The following is a 14,460-nucleotide window of genomic DNA, read 5'->3' on the forward strand; positions in this document are numbered from 1 at the left end:
AAGAGAATTCAGCACCACCAAACCAGCTTTACAACAAATCCTAAAGGAACTTCTCTAGGCAGGAAATGCAGAGAAGGAAAAGACCTACAATAACAAACCCAAAATAATTAAGAAAATTAATAGGGACACACATATCGATAACTACCTAAAATGTAAATAGATCAAATGCTCCAACCAAAAGACACGGACTGGCTGAAAAGATACAAAAAGAAGACCCGTATATATGCTCTCTACAAGAGACCCACTTCAGACCTAGGGACACATATAGACTGAAAGTGAGGGAATGGAAAAAGATACTCCATGCAAATGGAAATGAAAGGAAAGCTGCAGTAGCAATTCTCATATCAAACAAAATAGACTTTAAAATAAAGACTATTACAAGAGACAGAGAAGGACACTACATAATGATCAAGGGATCAATCCAAGAAGAAAATATAACAATTGTAAATATTTTTTCAAACAACATAGGAGCACCTCAATACTTAAGGCAAATGCTAACAGGGATAAAAGGGGAAATTGACAGTAACACAATCATAGTAAGGGACTTTAACACCCCATTTTCACCAATGGACATATCATCCAAAAAGAAAATAAATAAGGAAACACAAGATTTAAATGATACATTAAACAAGATGGACTTAATTGATATTTACAGGACATTCCATCCAAACCAACAGAATATACTTTCTTCTCAAGTGCTCATGGAACATTCTCCAGGATAGATCATATCTTGAGTCACAAATCCAGCCTTGGTAAATTTCAGAAAATTGAAATCATATCAAGTATGTTTTCAGACCACAACGCTATGAGACTAGATGTCAAGGACAGGAAAAATCTGTAAAAAATACAAACACATGGAGGTTAAAAAATACACTACTAAATAACCAAGAGATCACTGAAGAAATCAAAGAGGAAATCAAAAAATACCTAGAAAAAAATGACAATGAAAGCACAACAACCCAAAAATCTACGGGATGCAGCAAAAGCAGTTCTAAGAGGGAAGTTTATAGCAATACAATCCTACCTCAAGAAAGAAGAAACATCTCAAATAAACCACCTAACCTTACACCTAAAGCAATTAGAGAAAGAAGAACAAAAAAACACCAAAGATAGCAGAAGGAAAGAAATCATAAAGATCAGATCAGAAATAAATAAAATAGAACTGACAGAAACAACAGCTAAGATCAATAAAACTAAAAGCTGGTTTTTTGCGAAGATAAACAAAATTGATAAACCACTAGCCACACTCATCAAGAAATAAAGGGAGAAGACTCACATCAATAGAATTAGAAATGAAAAAGGAGAAGTAACAACTGACACTGCAGAAATACAAAAGATCATGACGGATTACTACAAGCAACTCTATGCCAATAAAATGGACAATCTGGAAGAAATGGATAAATTCTTAGAAAAGCACAATCTCCCGAGACTGAACCAGGAAGAAACAGAAAATATGAAGAAACCAATCACAAGCACTGGAACTGACACTGTGATTAAAAATCTTCCATTAAACAAAAGCCCAGGACCAGAAGGATTCACAGGGGAATTCTATCAAACATTTAGAGGAGAGATAACACTTATCCTTCTCAAACTCTTCCAAAATACAGCAGAGGGAGGAACACTCCCAAACTCATTCTACGAGGCCATCAACACCCTGATACCAAAACACGACAAACATACTACAAAAAAAGAAAATTACAGACAAATATCACTGATGAACACAGAGGCAAAAATCCTCAACAAAACAGTAGTGAACAGAATCCAACAGCACGTTACTTTTAACGTAACATGATCATACACCATGATCAAGTGGGGTTTATCCCAGGAATGCAAGGATTCTTCAATATATGCAAATGAATCAATGTGATAAACCATATAAACAAACTGAAGGAGAAAAACCATGTGATCATCTCAATAGGTGTGGAAAAAGCTTTCGACAAAATTCAACACCCATTTATAATAAAAACTCTGCAGAAAGCAGGCATAAGGGGAACTTACCTTAACAAAATAAAGGTCATATATGACAAACCCACAGCCAACATCGTTCTCAATGGTGAAAAACAGAAAGCATTTCCACTAAGATCAGAAACAAGACAAGGTTTGCCACTCTCAGCACTATTATTCAACATAGTTTTGGAAGTTTTAGCCACAGCAATCTGAGAAGAAAAAGAAATAAAAGGAATCCACATCGGAAAAGAGGAAGTAAAGCTGTCAGTGTTTGCAGATGACATGATACAATACATAGAGAATCCTAAAGATGCTATCAGAAAACTACTAGAGCTAATCAATGAATTTGGTAAAGTAGCAGGACACAAAATTAATGCACAGAAATCTCTTGCATTCCTATACAGTAATGAAGAAAAGTCTGAAAGAGAAATTAACGAAACACTCCCGTTTACCATTGCAACAAAAAAAGAATAAAACACCTAGGAATAAACCTACCTAAGGAGACAAAAGACTTATATGCAGAAAACTATAAGATACTGATGAAATTAAAGATGATACAAACAGTTGGAGAGATATAACATGTCTTGAATAGGAGGAATCAATATTGTGAAAATGACTATACTACTCAAAGCAACCTACAGATTGAATGCAATCCCTATCAAACTACCAATGGCGAGCCCTGAACCAAGATGGCAGAGTAGAAGGACATGCTCTCACACCTTCTTGTGAGAACACGAGAATCACAACTAGCTGCTGCACAATCATCGACAGGAAGACACTGGAACTCAGCAAAAAAGATACCCTACATCCAAAGACAAAGGAGAAGCCACAATGAGATGGTAGGAGGGGTGCAATCACAGCAAAACGAAATCCCATAACTGCTGGGAGGGTGACTCACAGACTGGAGAACACTTATACCACAGAAGTCCACCCACTAGAGTGAAGGTTCTGAGCCCCACGTCAGACTTCCCAACCTGGGGGTCTGGCAACGGGAGGAGGAATTCATAGAGAATCAGACTTTGAAGGCTAGTGGGATTTGACTGCAGGACTTCGACAGGACTGGGGGAAACAGAGACTCCACTCCTGGAGGGCACATACAAAGTAGTGTATGCATGGGGACCCAGAGGAAGGAGCAGTGACCACAGAGGAGACTGAACTAGACCTACCTGCTAGTGTTGGAGGGTCTCCTGCAGAGGCGAGGGGTGGCTGTGGCTCACCGTGGGGACAAAGACACTGGCAGCAGAAGTTCTGGGAAGTACTCCTTGGCGTGAAGCCTCCCAGAGTCTGCCATTGGCCCCACCAAGGAGCCCAGGTAGGCTCCAGTGTTGGCTTGCCTCAGGCCAAACAACCAAAAGGCAGGGAATCCAGCACCACCCATCAGCAGTCAAGCGGATTAAAGTTTTACTGAGCTCTGCTCACCTGAGCAACAGTCAGCTCTACCTACCACCAGTCCCTCCCACCAGAAAACTTGCACAAGCCTCTTAGATAGCCTCATCCACCAGAGGGCAGACAGCAGAAGCAAGAACTACAATCCTGCAGCCTGTGGAACAAAAACCACATTCACAGAAAGATAGACAAGATGAAAAGGCAGAGGGCTATGTACCAGATGAAGGAACAAGATAAAACCCCAGAAAAACCACTAAATGAAGTGGAGATAGGCAACCTTCTAGAAAAAGAATTCAGAATAATGATAGTGAAGATGATCCAGGACCTCGGAAAAAGAATGGAGGCAAAGATCGAGAAGATGCAAGAAATGTTTAAAAAAGACCTAGAAGAATTAAAGAGCAAAGAAACAGAGATGAACAATGCAGTAATTGAAATGAAAACTACACTAGAAGGAATCAATAGCAGAATAACTGAGGCAGAAGAACGGATAAGTGACCTGGAAGACAAAATGGTGGAATTCACTGCTGCAGAACAGAATAAAGAAAAAAGAATGAAAAGAAATGAAGACAGCCTAAGAGACCTCTGGGACAACATTAAATGCAACAACATTTGCATGATAGGGGTCCCAGAAGGAGAAGAGAGAGAGAAAGGAGCAGAGAAAATTTTGAAGAGATTATAGTCGAAAACTTCCCTAACATGGGAAAGGAAATAGCCACCCAAGTCAGGAAGTGCAGTGAGTCCCATACAGGATAAATGAAAGGAGAAACACGTCAAGACACATAGTAATCAAAATGACAAAAATTAAAGAGAAAGAAAATTATTGAAAGCAGCAAGGGAAAACCGACAAATAACATACAAGGGAACTCCCATAAGGTTAACAGCTGATTTCTCAGCAGAAACTCTACAAGACAGAAGGGACTGGCATGATATAGTTAAAGTGATGAAAGGGAAGAACCTACAGCCAAGAGTACTCCACCCAGCAAGGATCTCATTCAGATTCGATGGAGAAATCAAAAGCTTTGCAGAGAAGCAAAAGCTAAGAGAATTCAGCACCACCAAACCAGCTCTACAACAAATGCTAAAGGAACTTCTCTAAGTGGGAAACACTAGAGAAGAAAAGAACCTACAAAAACAAACCCAAAACAATTAAGAAAATGGTCATAGGAACATACATATCAATAATTACCTTAAACGTGAATGGATTAAATGCTCCAACCAAAAGACACAGGCTTGCTGAATGGATAAGAAAACAAGACCCATTTATAGGCTGTCTAAAAGAGACCCATTTCAGATATAGGGACACATATAGATTAAAAGTGAGGGGATTTAAAAAGATATTCCATGCAAATGCAAATCAAAAGAAATCTGGAGTAGCAATACTCATATCAGACAAAATAGACTTTAAAATAAAAATGTTACAAGAGACAAAGAAAAACACTACATAATGATCAAGGGATCAATCCAAGAAGAAGATATAACAATTATAAGTATATATGCACCCAACATAGGAGCACCTCAATACCTAAGGCCACTGCTAACAGCTATAAAAGAGGAAATCGACAGTAACACAATAATAGTGGGGGACTTTAACACCTCACTTACACCAATGGACAGATCATCCAAATGAAAATAAATAAGGAAACAGAAGCTTTAAGTGACACAATAAACCAGATAGATTTAACTGATAGTTATAAGACATTCCATCGAAAAACAGCAGATTACACTTTCTTCTCAAGTGTGCACAGAACATTCTCCAGGATAGATCACATCTTGGGTCACAAATCAAGCCTCAGTAAATTTAAGAAAATTGAAATCATATGAAGCATCTTTTCTGACCACCATGCTATGAGACTAGATATGAATTACAGGGAAAAAAAAACGTAAAAAAAGGAAACACATGCAGACTAAAGAATACGTTACTAAATAACCAAGAGATCACTAAGGAAATCAAAGAGGAAATCAAAAAATACCTAGAGGCAGATGACAATGAAAACATAATGATCCAAAACCTATGGGATGCAGCAAAAGCAGTTCTAAGAGGGAAGTCTATAGCTATACAAGCCTACCTCAAGAAACAAGAAAAATATCAAATAAACAATCTAACCTTAAACCTAAAGGAACTAGAGAAAGAAGAACAAACAAAACCCAAAGTTAGCAGAAGGATTGAAATCATAAAGATCAGAGCAGAAATAAATGAAATAGAAACAAAGAAAACAATAGCAAAAATGAATAAAAGTAAAAACTGGTTCTTTGAGGAGATAAAGAAAATTGATAAACCATAAGCCAGACTCATCAAGAAAAAGAGGGAGAGGACTCAAATCAATAAAATTAGAGATGAAAAAGGAGATGTTTCAACAGACACAGCAGAAATACAAAGCAACTGAAGAGACTACTACAAGCAACTCTGTGCCAATAAAATGGACAACCTGGAAGAAATGGACAAATTCTTAGAAAGGTATAACCTTCCAATACTGAACCAGGAAGAAATAGAAAATATAAACAGACCAATCACAAGTAATGAAATTGAAGCTGTGATTAAAAATCTTCCAACAAACAGAAGTCCAGGACCAGATGGCTTCACAGGTGGATTCTGTCAAACATTTAGAGAAGAGTTAACACCCATCCTTCTCAAACTCTTGCAAAAAACTGCGGAGGAAGGAACACTCCCAAACTCATTCTATGAGGCCACCATTACTCTGATACCAAAACCAGACAAAGATACTACAAAAAAAGAAAATTACAGACCAACATCACTGATGAATATAGGTGCAAAAATCCTCAACAAAATACTAGCAAAAAGAATTCAACAACATCTTAAAAGGATCATATACCATGATCAAGTGGGTTTTATCTCAGGGATGCAAGGACTCTTCAATATATGCAAATCAATCAATGTGATATACCATATTAACAAATTGATTAACAATGTGACACACCATATTAACAAATTGAAAAACCATATGATCATCTCAATAGATGCAGAAAAATCTTGAGAAAATTCAACACCCATTTATGATAAAAACTCTACAGAAGGTGGTCATAGAGGGAACCTACCTCAACATAATAAAGGCCATATACAACAAACCCACAGCAAACATCATTCTCAATGGTGAAAAACTGAAAGCATTTCCTCTAAGATCAGGAACGAGACAAAGATGTCCACTCTCACCACCATTATTCAACATAGTTTTGGAAGCCCTAGCCACGGCAATCAGAGAAGAAAAAGAAATAAAGGGAATACAAATTGGAAAAGAAGAAGTAAAACTGTCACTGTTTGCAGATGACATGATACTATACATACAGAATCCTAAAGATGCCACCGGAAAACTACTAGAGCTAATTAATACATCTGGTAAAGTTGCAGGATACAAAATTAATGCACAGAAATCTCTTGCATTCCTATACACTAATGATGAAAAATCTGAAAGAGAAATTAAGGAACCACGCCCATTTACCATTGCAAGTGAAAGAATAAAATACCTAGGAATAAACCTACCTAGGGAGACAAAAGACCGTATGCAGAAAACTGTAAGACACTGATGAAAGAATTAAAGATGATACCAACAGATGGAGAGATATACACCATGTTCTTGGATTGAAAGAATCAATATTGTGACAATGACTATACTACCCAAAGCAATCTACAGATTCAATGCAATCCCTATCAAATTACCAATGGTATTTTTTGCGGAACTAGAACAAAAAATCTTTAAATTTGTATGGAGACATCAAAGACCCTGAATAGCCAAAGCAGTCTTGAGGGGAAAAAAACGGAGCTGGAGGAATCAGACTCCCTGACTTCAGACTATACTACAAAGCTACAATAATCAAGACAATATGATATTGGCACAAAAACAGAAACACAGATCAATGGAACAAACAGAAAGCCCAGAGGTAAACCCACGCACCTATGGTCAACTAATCTATGACAAAGGAGGCAAGGATATACAATGGAGAAAAGACAGTCTCTTCAATAAGTGGTGCCGGGAAAACTGGACCGCTACGTGTAAAAGAATGAAATTAGAACACTTCCTAACACCATACACAAAAATAAACTCAAAATGGATTAGAGACCTTAATGTAAGACCGGACACTGTAAAACTCTTAGAGGAAAACATAGGAAGAACACTCTTTGCCATAAATCACAGCAAGATATTTTTTGATCCACCTCCTAGAGTAATGGAATTAAAAACAAAAGTAAACAAATGGGACCTAATGAAACTTAAAAGCTTTTGCACAGCAAAGGAAACCATAAACAAGATGAAAAGACAGCCCTCAGAATGGGAGAAAATATTTGCAAATGAATCAATGGACAAAGGATTAATCTCCAAAATATATAAACAGTCCATGCAGCTCAATATTAAAAAAACAAACAACCCAATCCAAAAATGGGCAGAAGACCTAAATAGACATTTTTCCAAAGAAGACTTACAGATGGCCAAGAAGCACATGAAAAGCTGCTCAACATCACTAATTATTAGAGAAATGCAAATCAAAACTACAATGAGGTGTCACCTCACACCAGTTAGAATGGGCATCATCAGAAAATCTACAAACAACAAATGCTGGAGAGGGTGTGGAGAAAAGGGAACCCTCTTGCACTCTTGGTGGGAATGTAAATTGATACAGCCACTATGCAGAACAGTATGGAGGTTCCTTAAAAAACTAAAAATAAAATTACCATATGGTCCAGCAATCTCACTACTGGGCATATACCCAGAGAAAACCATAATTCAAAAAGACACATGTACTCCAATGTTCATTGCAGCACTATTTACAATAGGCAGGTCATGGAAGCAACCTAAATGTCCATTGACAGACGAATGGATAAAGAAGATGTGTTACATACATACAATGGAATGTTACTGAGGTATAACAAGGAATGAAATTGGGTCATTTGCTGAGACGTGGATGGATCTAGAGAATGTCATACAGAGTGAAGTAAGTCAGAAAGAGAAAAACAAATATCGTATATTAACGCATATATGTGGATCCTAGAAAAATGGTACAGATGAACTCGTTTGCAGGGTAGAAATTGAGACACATATGTAGAGAACAAACGTATGGACACCAATGGGGGAAAGCCGCGGAGGGGTTGGGGGTGGTGGTGTGATGAATTCGGCAATTGGGATTGACAGGTATACACTGACGTGTATAAAATTGATGACTAATAATAACTTGCTGTATAAAAAAATAAATTAAATTAAATTAAAAATTTAAAAAAAAGTGAGGAATTCACCTAGATCTGTTAGGCAAAATGTGTGATAAGCCCTTGGTATGACTTTCCTAGCCCTGAGAGATCTTTTAAAAGTTCAGTATGAGACTCCTTATAAAAATTTCACACAAACACACAAGAAGTCTGTATCATCAATTATAGTTATATAAATCATCAGGCCAAGCTTACTGAGACCAGACTTATTTTGCAAACAAATTACTCTTCATTTGGTTACATTTGGTAAAAATGAGGGTAATTTCAGAGAGAAAAAGATTATGTTTAAGTGAATATTAAATTCCGGTTTTGTTAATGGGGGGTCTGTATTTATTAAGACTTACCTCCTAGGTAGTTCCCTGCTGTCATGCTACATTAATGTAAAGTTTAATTGAAGGACACTCTAAGTTTGTTTCTTTTTTTTTTTTTTTTTTTGGCGGTATGCAGGCCTCTCACTGTTGTGGCCTCTCCTGTTGCGGAGCACAGGCTCCAGATGCGCAGGCTCAGCAGCCATGGCTCACGGGCCCAGCCACTCCATGGCATGTGGGATCCTCCCGGACTGGGGCACGAACCCGCGCCCCCTGCATCGACAGGCAGACTCCCAACCACTGTGCCACCAGGGAGGTCCCCATGCTAGCTTTAAAAATCAATCCAGTTGTTGGGTTTGTGGCCAATTACCTATGTCTAGTACTTCTGGGTTACCTTGGTGGATTTCTCTACTCCAAGGCTCTAATTGGTTGGCTCTTAGGAAATTTATTCTAGAAGAGAGAAATTATAGTCCTATTAGGCCACTATTAATATTACTAGGTGGGATCCCCTCACCTAGCCAATTAATGATCCTAACTTTGACTCTGGCCATCAATTTTTCTTTATTACTCAGGCTCAATCATAGCAACAAGCAAAATTTCAGCCAAGGAATCAGACCTCCCACAATTATGGGATGGATTTATGTAGTTAACACCAGGCCATGGTAATTTAAGTTTAAAGGCTCCTCTATGTTGGGAACAATTAAATCATAGTAAGGATAATCAGTCTAGTAACACTAGGAAACTGGGCTGGGTGCCTTATGGACAGTGCCAATATAAAATTTACCTTAAAGATAAGGATTGGTACAGAACAGACTAAGTCAGACAACCTGGGATATACTGGGCCACACCTAATGGAAGCTCGCTTAATTCTAACTTATGACTTCACTAATACTGCTAGCTATGTTATTTGTATTTCACCTGTTTTACAGAATTGTTGGTTCTTACATTACCAAATGTGTGACTGAGCCTATCATAAAATGATGATATATGGTTCCATGTAAGATCAATGATGGTAATAGTGTAACTCTAGATATGGGAAGAAGCAACAAGAGGGAATATTTTCCTGGACTGTAAGAGACTAGTAAGTCCAGAGACTTTTTGGCTATCCCTAAGGCCTAGTACAGTAAGAGCACATTGAGTAGCCTATCGGAAAACTCTTTGCCAGGCCTGAGAATGAGCATTCTTATCCCCATGGATTGAAATGGTCATGAAATGCCCCCCAAACCATGGTCAAATTTATGACCATGAAGGGGCCCTGCTGACTGGAAAGCAGCACTTGCCATTGGCACTTGCTGTCTGCCTCTACAAAGATTAAATCATGAGCCCCTGCAGCTGCTGACCTTCAACACCCTCTGAAAGGAGTTCACAGTGGAGATCAGGAATGAGGCAGTCTGTGCTCTGGGAAAAACTGGCAGAACACACCTTCAGATAGTTAGATATTTTCAGGAGAAGATTTTTTGAGCAGAAATTCTTGCATTTTCTCATACCTAGAGAAACACTAACATCATTAACGGTGACATCTGCTTTGGCTATTAAGGAGAATATTACAATTAAAAGTCAAAATGGAAAAAAAAAACACAAGAAAAAACAAACTACCAATGGCATTTTTCACAGAACTAGAACAAAAAATTTCACAATTTGTATGGAAACACAAAAGACCCCGAATAGCCAAAGCAGTCTTGAGAAAGAAAAACAGAGCTGGAGGAATCAGGCTCCTGGACTTCAGACTATACTACAAAGCTACAGTAATCAAGACAGTATGGTACTGGCACAAAAACAGAAATACAGATCAACAGAACAGGATAGAAAGCCCAGAGATAAACCCACACACATATGGTCACCTTATTCTTGATAAAGGAGGCAAGAATACACAATGGAAAAAAGACAGCCTCTTCAATAAGTGGTGCCAGGAAAACTGGAGAGCTACACGTAAAAGAATGAAATTAGAATACTCCCTAACACCATATACAAAAATAAACTCAAAATGGATTAAAGACCTAAATGTAAGTCCAGACACTATAAAACTCTTAGAGGAAAACATTGGCAGAACTCTCTATGACATAAATCACAGCAAGATCCTTTTTGACCCACATCCTAGAGAAATCACAATAAAAACAAAAGTAAACAAATGGGACCTGATGAAACTTAAAAGCTTTTGCACAGCAATGAAAACCATAAACAAGATGAAATGACAACCCTCAGAATGGGAGAAAATATTTGCAAATGAAGTAACTGACAAAAGATTAACCTCCAAAATATACAAGCAGGTCATGGAGCTCAATATCAAAAAAACAAAACAACCCAGTCCAAAAATGGGCAGAAGACCTAAATAGACATTTCTCCAAAGAAGATATACAGATTGCCAACAAACACATGAAAAGATGCTCAACATCACTAATCATTAGAGAAATGCAAATCAAAACTACAATGAAGGGCTTCCCTGGTGGCGCAGTGGTTGAGAGTCCACCTGCCGATGCAGGGGACACGGGTTCGTGCCCCAGTCTGGGAAGATCCCACATGCCGCGGAGCGGCTGGGCCCGTGAGCCATGGCTGCTGAGCCTGCGCGTCTGGAGCCTGTGCTTCGCAACGGGAGAGGCCACAACGATGAGAGGCCCACATACCGCAAAAAAAAAGAACAAAAAAACAAAAAACTACAATGAAGTATCACCTCACATGGGTCAGAATGGCCATCATCAAAAAATCTACAAATAATAAATGCTGGAGAGTGTGTGGAGAAAAGGGAACCCTCTTGCACTGTTGGTGGGAATGTAAATTGATACAGCCACTATGGAGAACAGTATGGAGGTTCCTTAAAAAACTAAAAATGGAACTACCATACGACCCAGCAATCCCCCTACTGGGCATATACCCTGAGAAAACCATAATTCAAAAAGAGTCATGTACCACAATGTTCACTGCAGCTCTATTTACAATAGCCAGGACATGGAAGCAACCTAAGTTTCCATCAACAGATGAATGGATAAAGAAGATGTGGCACATATATACAATGGAATATTACTCAGCCATTAAAAGAAACGAAACTGAGTTATTTGTAGTGAGGTGGATGGACCTATAGTTTGTCATACTAAGTGAAGGAAGTCAGAAAGAGAAACACAAATACTGTACGCTAACACATATATATGGAACCTAAAAAAAAATGTTTTTGACAAACCTAGGGGCAGGATAGGAATAAAGACGCAGATGTAGAGAATGGACTTGAGGACATGGGGAGGGGGAAGGGTAAGGTGCGACGAAGCAAGAGAGTGGCATGAACATATATACACTACCAAATGTAAAACAGGTAGCTAGTGGGAAGCAGCTGCATAGCACAGGGAGATCAGCTCAGTGCTTTGTGCCCACCTAGACAGGTAGGTTAGGGTGGTTGGGAAGGAGACGCAAGAGGGAGGTGATATGGGGATATATGTTTATATATAGGTGATGCACTTTGTTATATAGCAGAAATTAACACACCATTGTAAAGCAATTATACTCCAATAAAGATGTTAAAAAAAAAACATTCAAATTCTATCCAAATAGAAAATTATCAAGAAATAAGTTGGATACCCTCACACATTCAATACTTGCCTGCAAATCAAATGCATAAAAGGTTGCAATGTAAGGTTATATATCATGTTAGTCATCAGACACCATAATAGCTAACCACCTGTCATTAGGAAACGGTTCTTACATTATTGCTGATGAAACTGCTTGAGACAGGCTGACTACTCTGTAATTAGAAAAGTCTACACATAAGTGGAAAGAATCTAAACACCCATCAATTGCTGAATGGATAAATAAAATGAGGTATATCCATACAATGGAGTATTATTTAGTCATAAAAAGGAATAAAGCAGTGGCACCTGCAAAAACATGAATGAACCTTGAAAACATTACGCTAAGTTAAAGAAACCATTCACAAAAGACCACATTTCACATGATTCCATTTACATGAAATGTCCAGAAGAGTCAAATATGTAGAGACAGAAAATAGTGGTTGCCTAGTTCTGGAGAGGGAATTGGAGGATAATGGGGAGCGAATGCTAATGGATAAAGGGTTTTGGAGGTGGGTGTGTGAAAATGTTTTAAAATGGATTGTTGTGATGACCACACAACTCTGTGAATATAGTAAAAAACCACTGAATCGTATTCTTTAATTAGGTGAACTGTATGGTTTGTGAATTATATCTCAATAAAGCTGTTAAAAAAGTTTAGTAAAACAGCAATCTGACAATACCCTTTTCTCACCACAGCAAGATTTAACATTTAATGAAACAGTTCGAACAATGAACAAAGGCTAGTTTAAAACTTATGGGAAAAATGGGGCCAATCCCAACAGACCTGCAGCAGACCTCCTCTTAAATCAATGGATATTTTTGGTATGGACTGTTCTGGGCCTGGATTGCCACTGTGTTTACACCATTTAGCTTCCAGATTGGCAGTAGCACAACATGGTCCTATCAGAATCCGACTTCTTTCTTTGAGACTTGTTTTAAGGAGAAAATCATTTACACTGAGTAGAAATGATGATCCAAGAATTACTCCTGGAAAAAAAAAAAAAAGAAGGGATGGAGAGGGGCATATGTTATAATTCTTCCTTGTCAAAGAAAAAGTATGTTTGGGCAAGAACTATCTACATTTTTTAAGAGTATTAACTCATCCTTTGTCAAGAGTTTTCTTTTCAGTTGGCTTTTCCCCCCAGTTTCATGCCATTTATATAGAATTCTAGTTATGAAGCAGGTATACCTCACTCACATTCCTAACAAAGCAATATTTGCCAAAACGTTATGACTTTTTCCATGTGTGAGCATTTTAAGTTTTATGAGTAGAGACATTTTCATTAAATTGTGCAAGTTTTTCAAACACTACATTTAAGAATGAGAACAGCTGCTTCATTTGTCTATTGTTAACATGATGGGAGAGGGCAATTTTCTGTGATTTCTTGTAGTAACAGAGTACAGTATATTACTTTGTGAGACACTCAAGTTTTTGACTGGCCCATGTTAAAATTCAAAACAATCAAAATATATAACATGTGTTTTCTAAAAATTTTAGTTTAATCCAAACTTCACACATCATAACCACTTGAAGTTTACAAAGTCTTAAAAACAGATAGTGGCAGGTTAGATTTATGAGAAAAACTATATGCTATAGTTCAAAGTAAATATACCCAGAAAAGGAATACACTTTAAAATGTAGCTTTTCTTTTGAACTTAAACTCGAAGTGTAGATCAAAACCTTTTCATAAAACCAATGGCACACTTTAAGATATTTCGATGCAAAGTTAGAGTGGTGGGTTAACTTTCCCCTAAGGAGCTCATATTCTGAATTGTCATTGTGAATATTGAATTTCACCAGACCACGTATGTAATGCCCATGGCTTATTTTTCTAATGATATTTGATACTTAAAAGAGATGAAAGAGGGAGTCAAGATGGCGTACTAGGAGGACGTGGAATTCCTGTCTCCTCACAACTAGGGCACCTACCAGGTACTGGTGGGGGATCACGGACACCTAAGGGGACGGGAGGAACCCCCAGCGACCAGGTAGGACATGGGGTGTGGGGGGAGTGAAGGGGGAGGAGAAGTGGAGGCGGGGTGGGACTGGCACCCC

The 14,460-nt window shown here is 38.1% G+C and overlaps 1 protein-coding gene across 9 annotated transcripts in view; it reads right to left on the minus strand.

Annotated features, from left to right (window-relative positions):
* VPS13B (vacuolar protein sorting 13 homolog B) overlaps window positions 1–14,460 on the minus strand; it is a 791,361-nt gene that overhangs the window by 156,667 nt on the left and 620,234 nt on the right. For all 9 annotated transcript variants that reach the window (XM_082600778.1, XM_082600779.1, XM_082600780.1 and 6 more), the window contains one exon: window positions 13,189–13,391. In XM_082600778.1, coding sequence (XP_082456904.1) covers window positions 13,189–13,391 — 203 coding nt within the window. The remainder of the gene's footprint in view (window positions 1–13,188; window positions 13,392–14,460) is intronic.

The sequence above is a fragment of the Mesoplodon mirus genome, assembly GCF_964341445.2.
Source record: "Mesoplodon mirus genome assembly, chromosome: 16".
Lineage (NCBI taxonomy): Eukaryota > Metazoa > Chordata > Mammalia > Artiodactyla > Ziphiidae > Mesoplodon > Mesoplodon mirus.